The sequence below is a fragment of the Convolutriloba macropyga genome, chromosome 4, assembly GCF_964194025.1.
Source record: "Convolutriloba macropyga chromosome 4, txConMacr16.3, whole genome shotgun sequence".
In the NCBI taxonomy this organism is placed as follows: Eukaryota; Metazoa; Xenacoelomorpha; order Acoela; family Convolutidae; genus Convolutriloba; species Convolutriloba macropyga.
Window position 1 is genome coordinate 36,549,490 of NC_134471.1, and position 13,586 is coordinate 36,563,075.

A 13,586-nucleotide genomic window follows, 5' to 3' on the forward strand; every position below is an offset into this window, starting at 1 on the left:
GTACTTACTGTATGAAAAATATTTCATTTCGACAGATCTCTAAGGAAGACTCTCTGGATTGCTTCTTAAATTATGATCTCTCATTCAAAAGAACCAATCTAATCGTCTGACTGTCCTACATTTCTGATTGAGATAGAAATTTCTTTAAAGTTGCTTTGAAAGCACCGCATAATTTTGATGAACTTGGACATGGGTCATGAAATTTTCCAGCATTTTTACAATAAGATTTCCTCGGAAAAGGAAACCCGGTCGAGGAAAAGTCGGAAAAACATGTAAGATAAGAGGCAAAAACTGTTCAATTTTCTCCGAAAATTTTGTAAAATTGTCAAAAGTTTGACAGATAAGCAGTAAAAGCGATTGCTTCGACTGTCTCTCGCATGCGTCTGTCTCTCGCGTTCTTTTGGTTAGGCGCCTTTGTTTGGAACCTTTTCACTTCTTTATTGTGATCTTTTAGAGTTTTGTCGACCTCAGAATCCTTGAATGTGTATTCAACAAAGTCTAATTTTTTTAGAGCTTCAACTTAATCATAATGTTTGTAGAAATTTTACTTGAATTTTGCTCACGTTAGCAGAAATGCGTATTGGCAGCAGATGTTCAAGAAACTCATTCAACTTTAATAGGAAATTGATGTTAAAAATTGCGACGAATGCGTTAAATGAGGAGACAAAGATAATTCGCCGGATTTCACAGTAATCCTTCCGGGCAGGGATTCGCACCTTTCACCTAAGGCATGTCTGCAACTTCTCATTCCGCTGCTCCATCTGTCACTTACTTCTATGATGTTTCGGGTCAATTTAAAGCAGAATCAATAAACATTGGAAAACAATTATGGTGAATTTTGTTAGAAATATGATGAATTTTGCCCTGAACTTTTGTAAGGATTACTGTGAAATCCGGCGAATTATCTTTGTCTCCTCATTTAACGCATTCGTCGCAATTTTTAACATCAATTTCCTATTAAAGTTGAATGAGTTTCTTGAACATCTGCTGCCAATACGCATTTCTGCTAACGTGAGCAAATTTCAAGTAAAATTTCTACAAACATTATGATTAAGTTGAAGCTCTAAAAAAATTAGACTTTGTTGAATACACATTCAAGGATTCTGAGGTCGACAAAACTCTAAAAGATCACAATAAAGAAGTGAAAAGGTTCCAAACAAAGGCGCCTAACCAAAAGAACGCGAGAGACAGACGCATGCGAGAGACAGTCGAAGCAATCGCTTTTACTGCTTATCTGTCAAACTTTTGACAATATTTTCTTAGTGATGAACATTTGTATATTCACGAGTAAGATAAGCAGTGACTTAATGTAACTTCCCAGCATTCACTGCTTATCCCACATAATGCTGGCAGTTTTCTCTGAGTAGTGAATTTATGTAATTTAGCCAATAAGTTAAACGTTGAATTTATGTTATTTCACCGCATTCACGGCTTATTTCACTTAATTGGGACAATTTTTAGCATTGAACTTATGTATTTGCACCAACAAATTCAACGGTGAGATTATTTTGTTTCACCGCTACACAAAAAGGCAATAAATTTTTAATTTACCGCATTCACAGCATCATTTTTTCTAATTTCTACGCATTCAAAGCTTATTTTATAGAATTTTCCGCATTCACCGCTTACCTTGCAGATTTGTTGTGTTGAGTGGCGGTGACAACCGACCTGGAAAACATGCAGCGAAAAAACACTACTTCATTTTGTATAAATGAGCAGTTTGTATAGCTTTTGCTTATTAAAGTGGGAGCATATTACGCGCGTGATTTGTTAATGTTTTTATCTGTAACGAGACGTTCTCTGTAACTGGGGTTGCAAAACAAATCGGAGGCATGGAATAAATTGCGTAGCGCAACCTTAATTTTTGAAATTTTCGCCTTCTGGTTTTCTAAGTGATGTACTTGTGCCACGTTTATCCACGTTTCGTCTGAAAGTGAAAAATTTTGACGGTAACATGTGGTCAGGAGATGAAAGTTTCCAGATAAATTATAATTTGTAGAGAACAATTTTCATAAGCGATGAAAATAATGTCAACAGTTTTGAGCGATTTACGGCTCTAAATAAGTTTGCTAAACAGATAATTTAACGTACATCGCTTTGTTTTAACTTATCAGTCCTGAGGAATTTGGACTACTTGTCCTTTGATAGACAGAATGACAAATTGGAAGGATTTTAAATTAAGGATTTCATTCAACTGAGTGTCTAGAACGGATGATAATTTGAATATCAAAACAAATTTTTTATTAGATAAGTTGAGTTTTTAGTTATTCTAATAAAAATCTCTCGGTTCTGATTATCTTTAGTCATTTTACCGTTGTCAACATTTAGATCCTCTATTTGGGTACAACAACACTAACGGATATTTTTGTTACTTTTATTGTGAGTAAATGTGACGTTAATAAATGGCTAATAGTGACAAAATACCGTCAACGTGTTTCATAATTGCCAAAAATTAAGAATTGTGGAAAAAAATTGACGTAACTATTAATCGAAGTTGAACTATTTTTCTTACTGCCATTGTTGTTCACGCACGTTTATAAACTTACGCTTAAAACATGGTTGGGATTATGCTTATATTTTTGCGTAATTTTACTCCACCAAAATGTACAGTTGGCAACGTAATATAAATCCCATAATTTCAAAAAACAGATATGACTCTCAATGAGTTTGGCGACATAAATAACTCCTAAAGAAACTATGTGAATCAACCTGAACCAAAGGAAGACCACTGTTGACTATTAGCTGGCATACTGAGTCAGGTTGTTGAGGCAAGTTTGCGCTAGTTTTTAAACATAACCGACAAAGTCGGAAGAATTGCTTTCAAACGACCGGCGAGCGGTTAGCTTCGTCAGTAGCTGGCCACGCTTTAGTGAGGCTAGCTTTGGCTTGATTTGAATCTGCAGCATTTAGTTTTCTATTCTTGTTAGTAAAAAAATTTCAAAAAAATATTTTATAAATTTGCAGTAAAATTTCAAAATTTAACAGAAGAACCTCTAGATTTCACAGTTCAAGGTTTAAAACTGTTATTTGTTTCTGGATTTATGTTGACTAACCCATCTGTAAAACTTGAAACTTCGTAGGCCATTAGTGATAGTTTAACTCAGAAAAGGACAAAATTACTCAAAAAAATACAGAACAATCGCACATTTTAATAAAATCTTGCTGAACTATTAAAATAGGGTCTTTCCCATTATAGCCCCCCTTGAAAATGTAGCCCCCCATTATGATATATTTAAAGTGATTGGGGGGGTTATATGTAATTATTTGACCACTAAGCTGGGGGGCCATGATGGGAAAGAACCTTAAAATCTTCAAAACAATTTCACTGTCTCAAAAGACTATCCAGTATCCTTATGTCAAGCTTTAGTTAGTTTCACCGGCTGATAAAGATCCAATAGCTTGGAACATGATAATAAATTTCCAAAAATTTGAAAAATAAATAAATTTATCAAAAAATTGCTACAGCTGGATCCATTAAAAATTGAACACCATTCCATTTACTCTAGAAATTACGCGACGGTTCATCATCAAATTTTTGAGGATGTCCCTATGACAATGGTGATGTCACAGAAAAAATGATAAAACACCAAAAAAGATACTAAAAACTTGAAAAAATTGTTGATACCAAAATCTTGAAAAACATTCCAATACATTCAGAAGCTATGCAGTAAATTATAATGAAACCTTAGAAGATGTTATGTGGCTCATGAGGCTGGAAAAACTTTAAAAAAATGCAGAATTTCAAAAAACTTGAAAATTGCGAGTTAATAAAAACTGCTAAAGCTGGGGATAAAAAATTAAAACTAATCAATGGCCAAAAAACATTTTCCCGTACTCATAATCATACCCTAACGAAGATTTTCTGTTAGACTGAAAAACCTGTGGAATTACAATAAATCTCAATTTGCAAAAAAATTGAGAAACAATTGCATTTTTTGTATAATGGAATGCTAAAATTCGTGGTGTTAAAATCTTGAAAAACATTGCAATACATTGGGAAACTATACAGTAACCTATTGTAAAACCGCAGTGGAGGTTATTGGGCTCTTGAGGCCTTAGAAATCAATAAACCTAAACAATATTCAAAACAGTTGAAAAAAAAGCAAGTTCTCATAACCCCTGCTAAAACTTGTCATAAAAAATGAAAGCTATTCCATGGCAAATTAAACTTTTTCAGGAGCTTATTATCAAACCCTTAAGGGCTTTTTCTGGCCCTGCGTCGGGAAAGACGTGAATAATGAAAAATAAATGTAAAAAAATTGAAAAAATTGGCACGTTTTTGTGAAAGAAATGCTAACATTCGTTATGGTAAATATTGAAACCATTCCACTACCACTAGAAACTACGCAGTAACCTATTTCCAAACCCTAGAGGAGGTTCCTGGACACCTAGGGCTGAAAATAAATGACAAAAATTTTCAAAAAGCTTGAAAAAGCGCCTTTAAGTTTTAAAATTTGATGTTAAAACTTGATATTATAGATCCGCTGTTTTACCCTCTCAGTGAATTATTTTGTACAAATTTTTAAAAAATTTTGCGTCTTTTAGCGCAAATCTGACTTATCTGAAAAATTGTTGATACCAAAATCTTGAAAAACATTCCAATACATTCAGAAGCTATGCAGTAAATTATAATCAAACCTTAGAACATGTTATGTGGCTCATGAGGCTGGAAAAACTTTTAAAAAATGCAGAATTTCAAAAAACTTGAAAATTGCGAGTTAATAAAATCTGCTAAAGCTGGGGATAAAAAATTAAGACTAATCAATGGCCAAAAAACATTTTCCCGTACTCATAATCATACCCTAACGAAGATTTTTTGTTAGACTGAAAAACCTGTGGAATTACAATAAATCTCAATTTGCAAAAAAATTGAGAAACAATTGCAAGTTTTGTATAATGAAATGCTAAAATTCGTGGTGTTAAAATCTTGAAAAACATTGCAATACATTGGGAAACTATACAGTAACCTATTGTAAAACCGCAGTGGGGGTTCTTGGGCTCTTGAGGCCTTAGAAATCAATAAACCTACACAATATTCAAAACAGTTGAAAAAAAGCAAGTTCTCATAACCCCTGCTAAAACTTGTCATTAAAAAATGAAAGCTATTCCATGGCAAATTAAACTTTTTCAGAAGCTTATTATCAAACCCTTAAGGGCGTTTTCTGGCCCTGCGTCGGGAAAGACGTGAATAATGAAAAATAAATGCAAAAAAATTGAAAAAATTGGCACGTTTTTGTGAAAGAAATGCTAACATTCGTTATGGTAAAATATTGAAACCATTCCACTACCACTAGAAACTATGCAGTAACCTATTTCCAAACCCTAGAGGAGGTTCCTGGACACCTAGGGTTAAAAAAAATGACAAAAATTTTCAAAAAGCTTGAAAAAGCGCCTTTTAGTTTTAAAATTTGATGTTAAAACTTGATATTATACATCCGCTGTTTTACCCTCTCAGTGAATTTTTTTGTACAAATTTTTAAAAAATTTTGCGTCTTTTAGCGCAAATCTGACTTATCTGAAAAATCTTCGATCCGACTCATACGATTGCTTCCGTCCGCAATTCACTTCGCACATTTCAAACAATTATGGTCTTTTTTATAGAGAAAAGTTACTAGAAAATTACCCCTAAAATTACCCCCTGATCGTGCATCTTTTTGGGGCTAATTTTTTTTGGGGGGGAGGGGTAAAATCTAAAAATTTCCCTCACTGCCCCCCCCCCATTAAACCCCTTCCCCCCTAATGTTACATTTTTTTTACCCCCCATAGACAATTAACCCCCTCTTACATCAGTTTGGGGGTAATCAAGGGAGTAATTTTGACATGGGGAGGGAAAGATAGAAGCATTGTTTACTATGGGCTCCGTATGGCGTTTTGGATATAGGGAACTGCTCGGGTCCCATCACGATATCCAGGTTCGTCCTGTCTTCCAGATATCGGATCGTAGATGGGTTTGTAATGCCCTCAACTTGTGCACCAAGGCCAGGATCCATGCTGATTATTGAGGGTTATTGTTCTTCTCCTTGTGCATAGAATTTAAGAAATGTTTTTAATTTATTGCTGGACAAAATGGCTGGACTATTCGCTATTAACTACTTAGCAGACGAAAAGGCTGCTTGCTGCTTAACTCAAACATTTAATTTTTGGATCTGTTCCGTTTCTGAATATCATTTGCACCCTAGATAGGGTGCTAGGCCGAAAGTCACAATGTCCAGACCGTCCCAGAGGGAATATGCTTATGTCAAGACGGTCTCAGACAAAATCACCTCTAGCTCCAGACTTTTGTGCGTTCAAAGATTTTTTCAACAACTATTTTATCGAGACTTTCGAAATTTTGTGTCCAAACTTTTGTTCGTTCATCGGATTTTCGTGCCCTCACCACAGACTTCCCTGCGTTCTAAAGATTTGGCGCTCTAATTTTGCGGTCAAAAGTGCGTATGCCCCGACTTTCGTGTGTTCATGCCCGAGTCGAGATGTCAGCGCCCTTTGAGCGCATTATTTTGTAAGAAATTCCCTGAATGTGCTAAAATTATGTAAGAAAAGAGTTGAGTTCACTGAAATGCGCTGAAATGAGCTGAAATGGGCTGATTTTTCACAATTTTCGGCCGAAAAATCTTACCTAATTTTACGCTGAAATGCGCTGACACTTTGTAGGAAAAGCATTAAGTTTTCAGCGCACTTCTGAAATTTATTTAAAACACGCACGTGCACTTTTTAATATGCCGAAAGTCGGCAATGCCAGACATTAAAATGCCATATAATGATACTTAGCCAGAAGTTGACTTCAGCTGACTTTCATCATTCGAAAACGTGCTCATTTCGTGTATTAAGCGTGGTTACGTGACTCTGCAGAAGCCACTTCAAAAGTCTGACTTAATATCTCGATACGCTTCGCGGTTCTCGATAAACGCCAGAAGTTCTCGGTTACTTCAAGCAGAGTCAAGTAACCATTACTTACTGAAGTTAAACGTTTTCTCCACCGATTACCGATTACTCAACTTTAAACCAATTAAATTGCTCTTACATAATAAACGATTAACTTTTCTATTAGTTCTAAGAAAAGGCGCTGAAAAAGCGCTGAAAGGCGATGAAACATGTAAGAAATGCGCTGAAATTTCAGCGCATTTTTGGTTTAATTTCCAAGCAATTCTCCCTAAACTGTATATTAATGAAAAGCCAAATTAAATGAGATGAATTTCCATAACCACTGGCGCAGTGGATTGATTGATGGCTACATCACCGGAGATCAGGATTAAGGATTCGTGTCTTAGTCAACGCTATTTTTCGAAAACTCAGTGGTTTTTACCGTGTTTCTTTCAAAATTTCAGTAATGGTTTCTTGACTCTGCTTGGAGTCACTGAGAACGTCCGGCGTTTAACGAAAATTGCGAAGCGGTTTGAGTTATTAAGTCAGATTATCGAAGTGACCTCTGCTGAGTCACGTAACCTTGCTTAAAACACAAGACGCGCACGTTTTCAAGTTCTAAAAGTCGACCTAAATCAGCTTCTGCCTAAGTAGGAGTTTCTGGCATTTTGGTTTCTGGTGCTGTAGACTTTGCACATTTTAAAAAGTGCACGCGAGTGCTTTAAGTGCATTTCAGCACATTTCAGCGCAATCTTATGTTTGGGCGTGTTAATAAAGTTTTTGCCCTGAATTTTTTGAGAAAAGTAGCGTTTTTCAGAGCATTTCCTACAAAAATATTTTGTAACTTTCTCGACCCGGGTGATATATTTTTGCAACGTGTTTTTTTCCAATATGGATTTCATAAGGTGTGGTAGGGTGTCAGTAGTTGATACAAAAATAAATACGACCGCACGTTAGTTGAACTTATTGGTTAAAAATGACGTCTCTACACAGTTTTACAAGGACAGTTCTCTTAAACTTCAGTAATGTTTTACGATTCTAGTCAAACAGTGTAGAATGAGGCAAACTTTTTGTAATTGTAAAAGTATGGATTTTATGGACTAATCTTTAGATTGTAAAAGTGAGAAAAAGCAATGTGAAGAGTGTAACAATTTTAAACAAAGAGCAAATCAGCATTATAACAACCAGAAACCTAGTATTGTCTGCTGGAGAATGATAAAATTTCATTCCATTTGATATTTAAAAATCAGAATTCCATATCCTTTTCATCCTAATATAATGTCGCGAACTCTAGCCTGTACAGAATTTTTGACATACCAGAAGCTTCCTGACGTTAACTTTTAAAATAAGCCAAATTGATTTTCATCTGAAGACACATTGACAGCAAATTTTTCATCATTCACGGTAGAGAAAAAAAGAGCTGAATTGCAATACTAAATCTTTAATTCAAACACATGACGTCGCTTCTAGAGAATGCAAAAGGCTGTCTCCAAACCTGACCAATGTTTTTTACATGCAACTGTGAACGCAAAAAACACACTTCCCAAGACAAAAACTGAACCAAGTATCGTTATTGTGAACATTTGCTAAAGTATAAGTGAAGATTAGGTAATAGACGACCTCCTTATAAAATTGCTTTGAAGGTCAGTAAAGCTTTACAAAAAAACCGAACAGGAGACCAAACCAAACAACTATTACGAGTAGATACGGACTCAAATGAAGTACGCGCAGCTCAAAAACATAGGGCCAAAATAGAATGGCGTCTACCCGGATAGGAAGCAAGCCAAGATCCAAATCATGCAATTCATTGTCATAAATTCGAAAACTTTGGGCACTCAGCAAGAAAATGCAGATGTCTTTTCTACTCGCACGAGTAAGTGTTGAAAAAAACGGTTCAGGAACGCTAAGTTTTCAAACTGTAGTGGTGCTCGTTTGGCCGTTTATGGTGGCTTTCCATCTTACCAGGACAAGTTAGTTGATTACCAGGACAAGTTAGCTCATACCAAACACATTCAAGCAGGAAGCAAGCATTGAGGTACCGCACTCTAATGAAAAAAATGTTGTTCTGGCAGCTGATATTGTGAGCAAAACGACAACAGTTCTCAAAAACAAGCCATACAGTAATGTAAGGAACAATCTCACCTCTGCAGAGCCTCTTGCATCTTTGATGAAAAAATTCCTGGTCAAAACATACACGATTGTGTTTAGAGCGGAAAACTTTTCTTTCAATATCGGCTAAAACGCCAGCAAATAAACAACACTTTAGTTAAAACGGGTCAACTCAATTTTTACAATGGAATTCTCGTCGTCTGAAAATTGATATTAGAGCAATGATTTTGTTTTCAGCTCAAAAAGACAATATGAACTGCGGATGGATACCTGGCAACAAATGCTCTCTAAAGCACCAAAGTTGCAACAAAAACATGTGCTAGAGGCTCATCTGTATACCTATGTTTGATGATTTTTAAAAATTACTTGTCTACAATCCCCCTGGATAACAACTGCCAGTGGAGAAAATTTTGTCTAGGAAATTGCCAAATGTTTTGTTTGCGGCCATATTCAAGCTGCCGCACAAACTAAATTGCTCCTTTGGTTATAGAAACGTTGATAAGCTCCTAACTCCAGATGAAGGGCCATTGTAAATTTTTTTGGCAATGATCATTATTACATTAAGCACTCATTCAACGTAAAAAGCAACATTATGCTTGAATTGTAATTTTTACTATTTTTTTTAGATTTTAAAGATTTTCATTTATCAGAGAATCAAGTAGCGACAATAAACCTCAAAATACATCAATTTACCTCGAAAAATCAAAATGATTGAACTGAAATCAGAAGTCACCTGAAAGAGTTTCAGAGAAAACGCAGAAAACTGAAATCCCGATCATCAAATCTTAGGCATGCGCAGTAACAGTCAAAGGAGGATATAAATCAAATCAGCAGTGGTCTGGTTGAACTAACGCACAAATCTTTGATAGAGTCTTGTAGCAACAAACAGCTTACCTGGAGCTTTGACACAGAAAAAATTAATAAAAAGGAGAAGAACCTAAATTGAGCTCCAGCGGGCAATTGGCGATGAGCAAATTAGCAAACGTATTGCAAGTAATAAAGGTAGCTGAGTTTTCTGGAGAATAATAAACTAACAATTGCAAACAAGCCAAAAAGAGAAACTACAGAATACCCAAAATTGGTTCTAGAAAGAGCATGGTGGTCACAGATTAAGAGTAAGACAGATTGTTTGGAGAACTTGAAAGAAATGAACAATAATTTGATAATTTAATAATTGCAAAATAATAAATTAATAATTGCAAAAAAACTCCACAGATAGTGAAAATGAGAACAAGGCAGTTTTTAAAATAGCAAACATCAACAGCTTGAAAATGCGGCCAGAAAAATTAAACGAATTAAAGAGAACCTGCCCTGAAGTCAATAAAATCTGCTGAAAATTTTTCAAAGAATAACTAAAGTAAGTTAAAACTCACGCTTGTACATATCTATCCCAAAAAACAGCTCGCTTCTTCGAGTAAAATGCGACAAATTTTAAATCAAAATGATAACAAAACAAGACAAAAATAGATCAAAGGTCACAAACAAAAAACATGCTAGTCTTTGAAATTGCGATTTCAAAATTTGTAAAACCGTTGCAATAACCGTTGTTATGGAACGTTGCGACCGTCCAAATATATTTGTTGAGACTCAGAGTGGTTATGGAAAGTACCGGTCCACCACAGACCTTATTAAGCTCACTCAGAAAGTTTACGAATTATTCCAGTGCTGCGAAAAGGAGATTTACTTTTCGTTTTTAAATACTGGATCCACCCCCTCAGTTTTGTTCTTAAATGCTTGCCGGTTGTAACATTTCCGGGCCGGTTGTATTAAAAACAAAGCCTGCTAAAGAGTGCTATCCAAAAACCAAGAAGATACAAGGTCCAAAATTTCTACAAAGGGTCAAACAAGAAACCGATTATAGGAAAGCAGATGTAATTAGCCAACAGTTGTATCTAACTGGGAATTGAACAAAACATATGGTCTGTAATGGAGCTGATACATAAAACATAACCGACTTTTGTCGGTCCAATTGCTGTCAAGCGAGTGTTGAGCTGTTGGCTTCGTCAGTAATAAGCCACGGTTTAGTGAGGCTAGTTATAGTTTGATTCGACTCTGCAACTTTTAGTTTTATTAGTAAATAAATAAAAAAAATGATATTTTGAAAATTTGCAAAATATTGCATAATTTGTTAAAAGCTTCCTTATTTTGGAGTGAAAATGTTGAAAACTATGTATTGCCTCCTAATTTATGTCAAGTAAACTATCTGGAAGACTTCTAAACTAAGAAAAGCTTTGTGAATCTGTCTATTTTCCTCAAATTTTTTTCCCTCAACACTCCAATCCTTTAAACAAAAGAAAGTTTCCATCAGATCAAAAAACATTAAGTTGAAATGCGCGCGGTTTGATTTAGTGGTTTTATGGTTCTTGTCACCGTAGAATTGTTCTTTGTAATTCTCATTTTGGTTACTATTATTTTATTTTGAAAATTAGAAGCACGTAACGACGGACTGCATTTACAGAAAACAGCTAGTGTAGTGCGCTATAAACGCGCAGGATTCAAACATCCACGCAATCGGGTTAGAGTTCCATCCATGTGCGTCGAGCTTTTAATATTCTCAAGGTTTTTGTTGTTTTAACCGTTTAACAGTACCTCATACTTACCGAAAACTTAAAACTTGCTAGTTAAATCAGCAGCCACAATATGTGAGAGTATTCAATTAGCAGTAGAAAAGTTAAGGTCCTTTTTGTATTGATCAAAATACCGTCATTTCACCAATTGGGTCTTTCCCATTATAGCCCCCAGCTTAGTGATCAGTCAACCTATAGCCCCATCATAGTAATTATGCCCTAATGGGGGGCTTTAATTTCAAGGGGGGCTATAATGCGATATACCCCAACAATTGATATCTCTGTTATCAACGGATAAAGCATTAAACGGGTTAGAAAGACCCGTTAGGCCGATAATTCCATCAAAAGCTAAACCAGTTAATCTTTGTTGATTTTATACCAAAGCAATTGTTTTGTAATCGTCTTGAGAATACTAAGAAAGCTAACCTGGGACATCTTTAATTTTTTGGTTGAAACCAAGGCCAGAGCCTCCTATAATCAAAGAATAAACATACCATCAATTTCCTGCTTTTCAGATTAACAATTTTGAGCGAAATGCAAGTTGCAGTTGTGTGCAAACGCTCTCGGGTTCTATAGCAACACCAATCCGGATGAATTGAAGGGAAAAGAAATCCGAATAAAATGGAAAAGAAAACCAAATAAAAACAAATTCCCTTGTTGGAAGGTAGATTTTAAAAACACCAGGTTCAACCAATATTGGTTTTGAAAAGACCCCGCGATCCCCTATAGGAACACTTTGCTTCGGGTCGACCATAGGATCGCTGTAAAGGAGTTACTCCCCTCACCCCCACCCCCATTTTAATTGCCTTTTCAGGATCTTTTCCGTTTGCTCCCCCTAATCCCCCCAGTACGTTATGCGCCCCCAATTACACAGCACGTGTCATTATATAGCAAATCATTATGTAGAAATACTGCACGTGCTTCGGGGGGGTTCAAGTAATATGCAGCCACTATAAGCTGTGGGGTGCACAAACGGAAAAGATCCGCCGGATATTTTCCGCTTGTGCCCCCCCCCCCCCCCCCCCAGCTTAGTGGTTGCATATTATTTGCAACCCCCAGACGCACGTGCAAAATTTTTACTTAATGATTTACTATGTAATGACACGTGCTCTGTCACTGGGGGGAGCATAACGTACTGGGGGGGGGGGGGCACAAACGGAAAAGATCCGATCCGCCTTTTCATATGCTCGACTTTTCATCAAACGCTTCATTTTTTGGTTCAAGGGAAGAAGGGGTTTTCTTGATGTTGAATATCGTTTTGAACACTGTCTCCATGTTGTAGTGCCTGTGAGCACAATTTTCGTCCGCAGTTGCTGAGTATTTGATCTCCTCCTTGAATTCATCATCAATTTCGCGGGCTCTGGGTCGATTACTCATTTCGTTTTTTTATGAGCCAAAATGCCTCTTTCGTCAAGCTTCATTAGGATCTTTTCTACCCCCTCCCGCATTTAGGTGGGTATATAAGTTTTACCCGCACACACCGCACGTGATGATCTCTAAATGACATTTAGTTATATCAAGACAGTTAAGTTGTATCTAGAGGTCATAAACGGCACGGGTGGTGGAATAGAATAGATCCCTTGGTATTGCTTAGTTATTTGCTTGGTTATTTAAATTGACTATGTATGCAGCCGATACAACTAAAAATTCCGGGCATTTGCCAAAGTCATTGTAAAGTCACATGTCAAAAGTCGACAAAAATTAGAGAATCGAGAATAAAAACAAGGCAGGACAGGTCCTGAATTACAATCCAACAAATCGAACTCTCTATTGACCTGATTAGTAAAATTTTTACAAAAAATTGAGCTAAGACACTCAACAAGCCCTTGACTCTATGCGCAGTACCCGGGTCGAGTTGTCAACGCCATTCAACGCAAAATTTGTAAAATAAGGGGTGATTGCAAAAAATTTTGTAAGATAAGCGATGAATGCGGTGAAATTACAAAAATCAGGCGGTAAAAGCGGTAAAGAAAAAACTTTACCGCCTGGTAGCGGAGAAATTACATAGTTTCACTGCTTAACTTAGTGGTGAGATTACATAAATTCACC

General features: G+C 36.2%; 1 protein-coding gene across 1 annotated transcript in view; it reads right to left on the reverse strand.

The window, feature by feature from the left end:
• LOC142338064 (uncharacterized) overlaps positions 1-13,236 on the reverse strand; it is a 31,109-nt gene extending 17,873 nt beyond the window's left edge. Inside the window, exons 1-3 of the mRNA XM_075387696.1 lie at positions 13,117-13,236; positions 12,778-12,952; positions 5,852-5,991 (exon numbers count right to left, since the gene is read on the reverse strand). Of these exons, the coding sequence (XP_075243811.1) occupies positions 5,852-5,991; positions 12,778-12,914 (277 nt within the window). The 5' untranslated portion in view covers positions 12,915-12,952; positions 13,117-13,236. The remainder of the gene's footprint in view (positions 1-5,851; positions 5,992-12,777; positions 12,953-13,116) is intronic.
• Between the last annotated feature and the right edge of the window lie 350 nt (positions 13,237-13,586).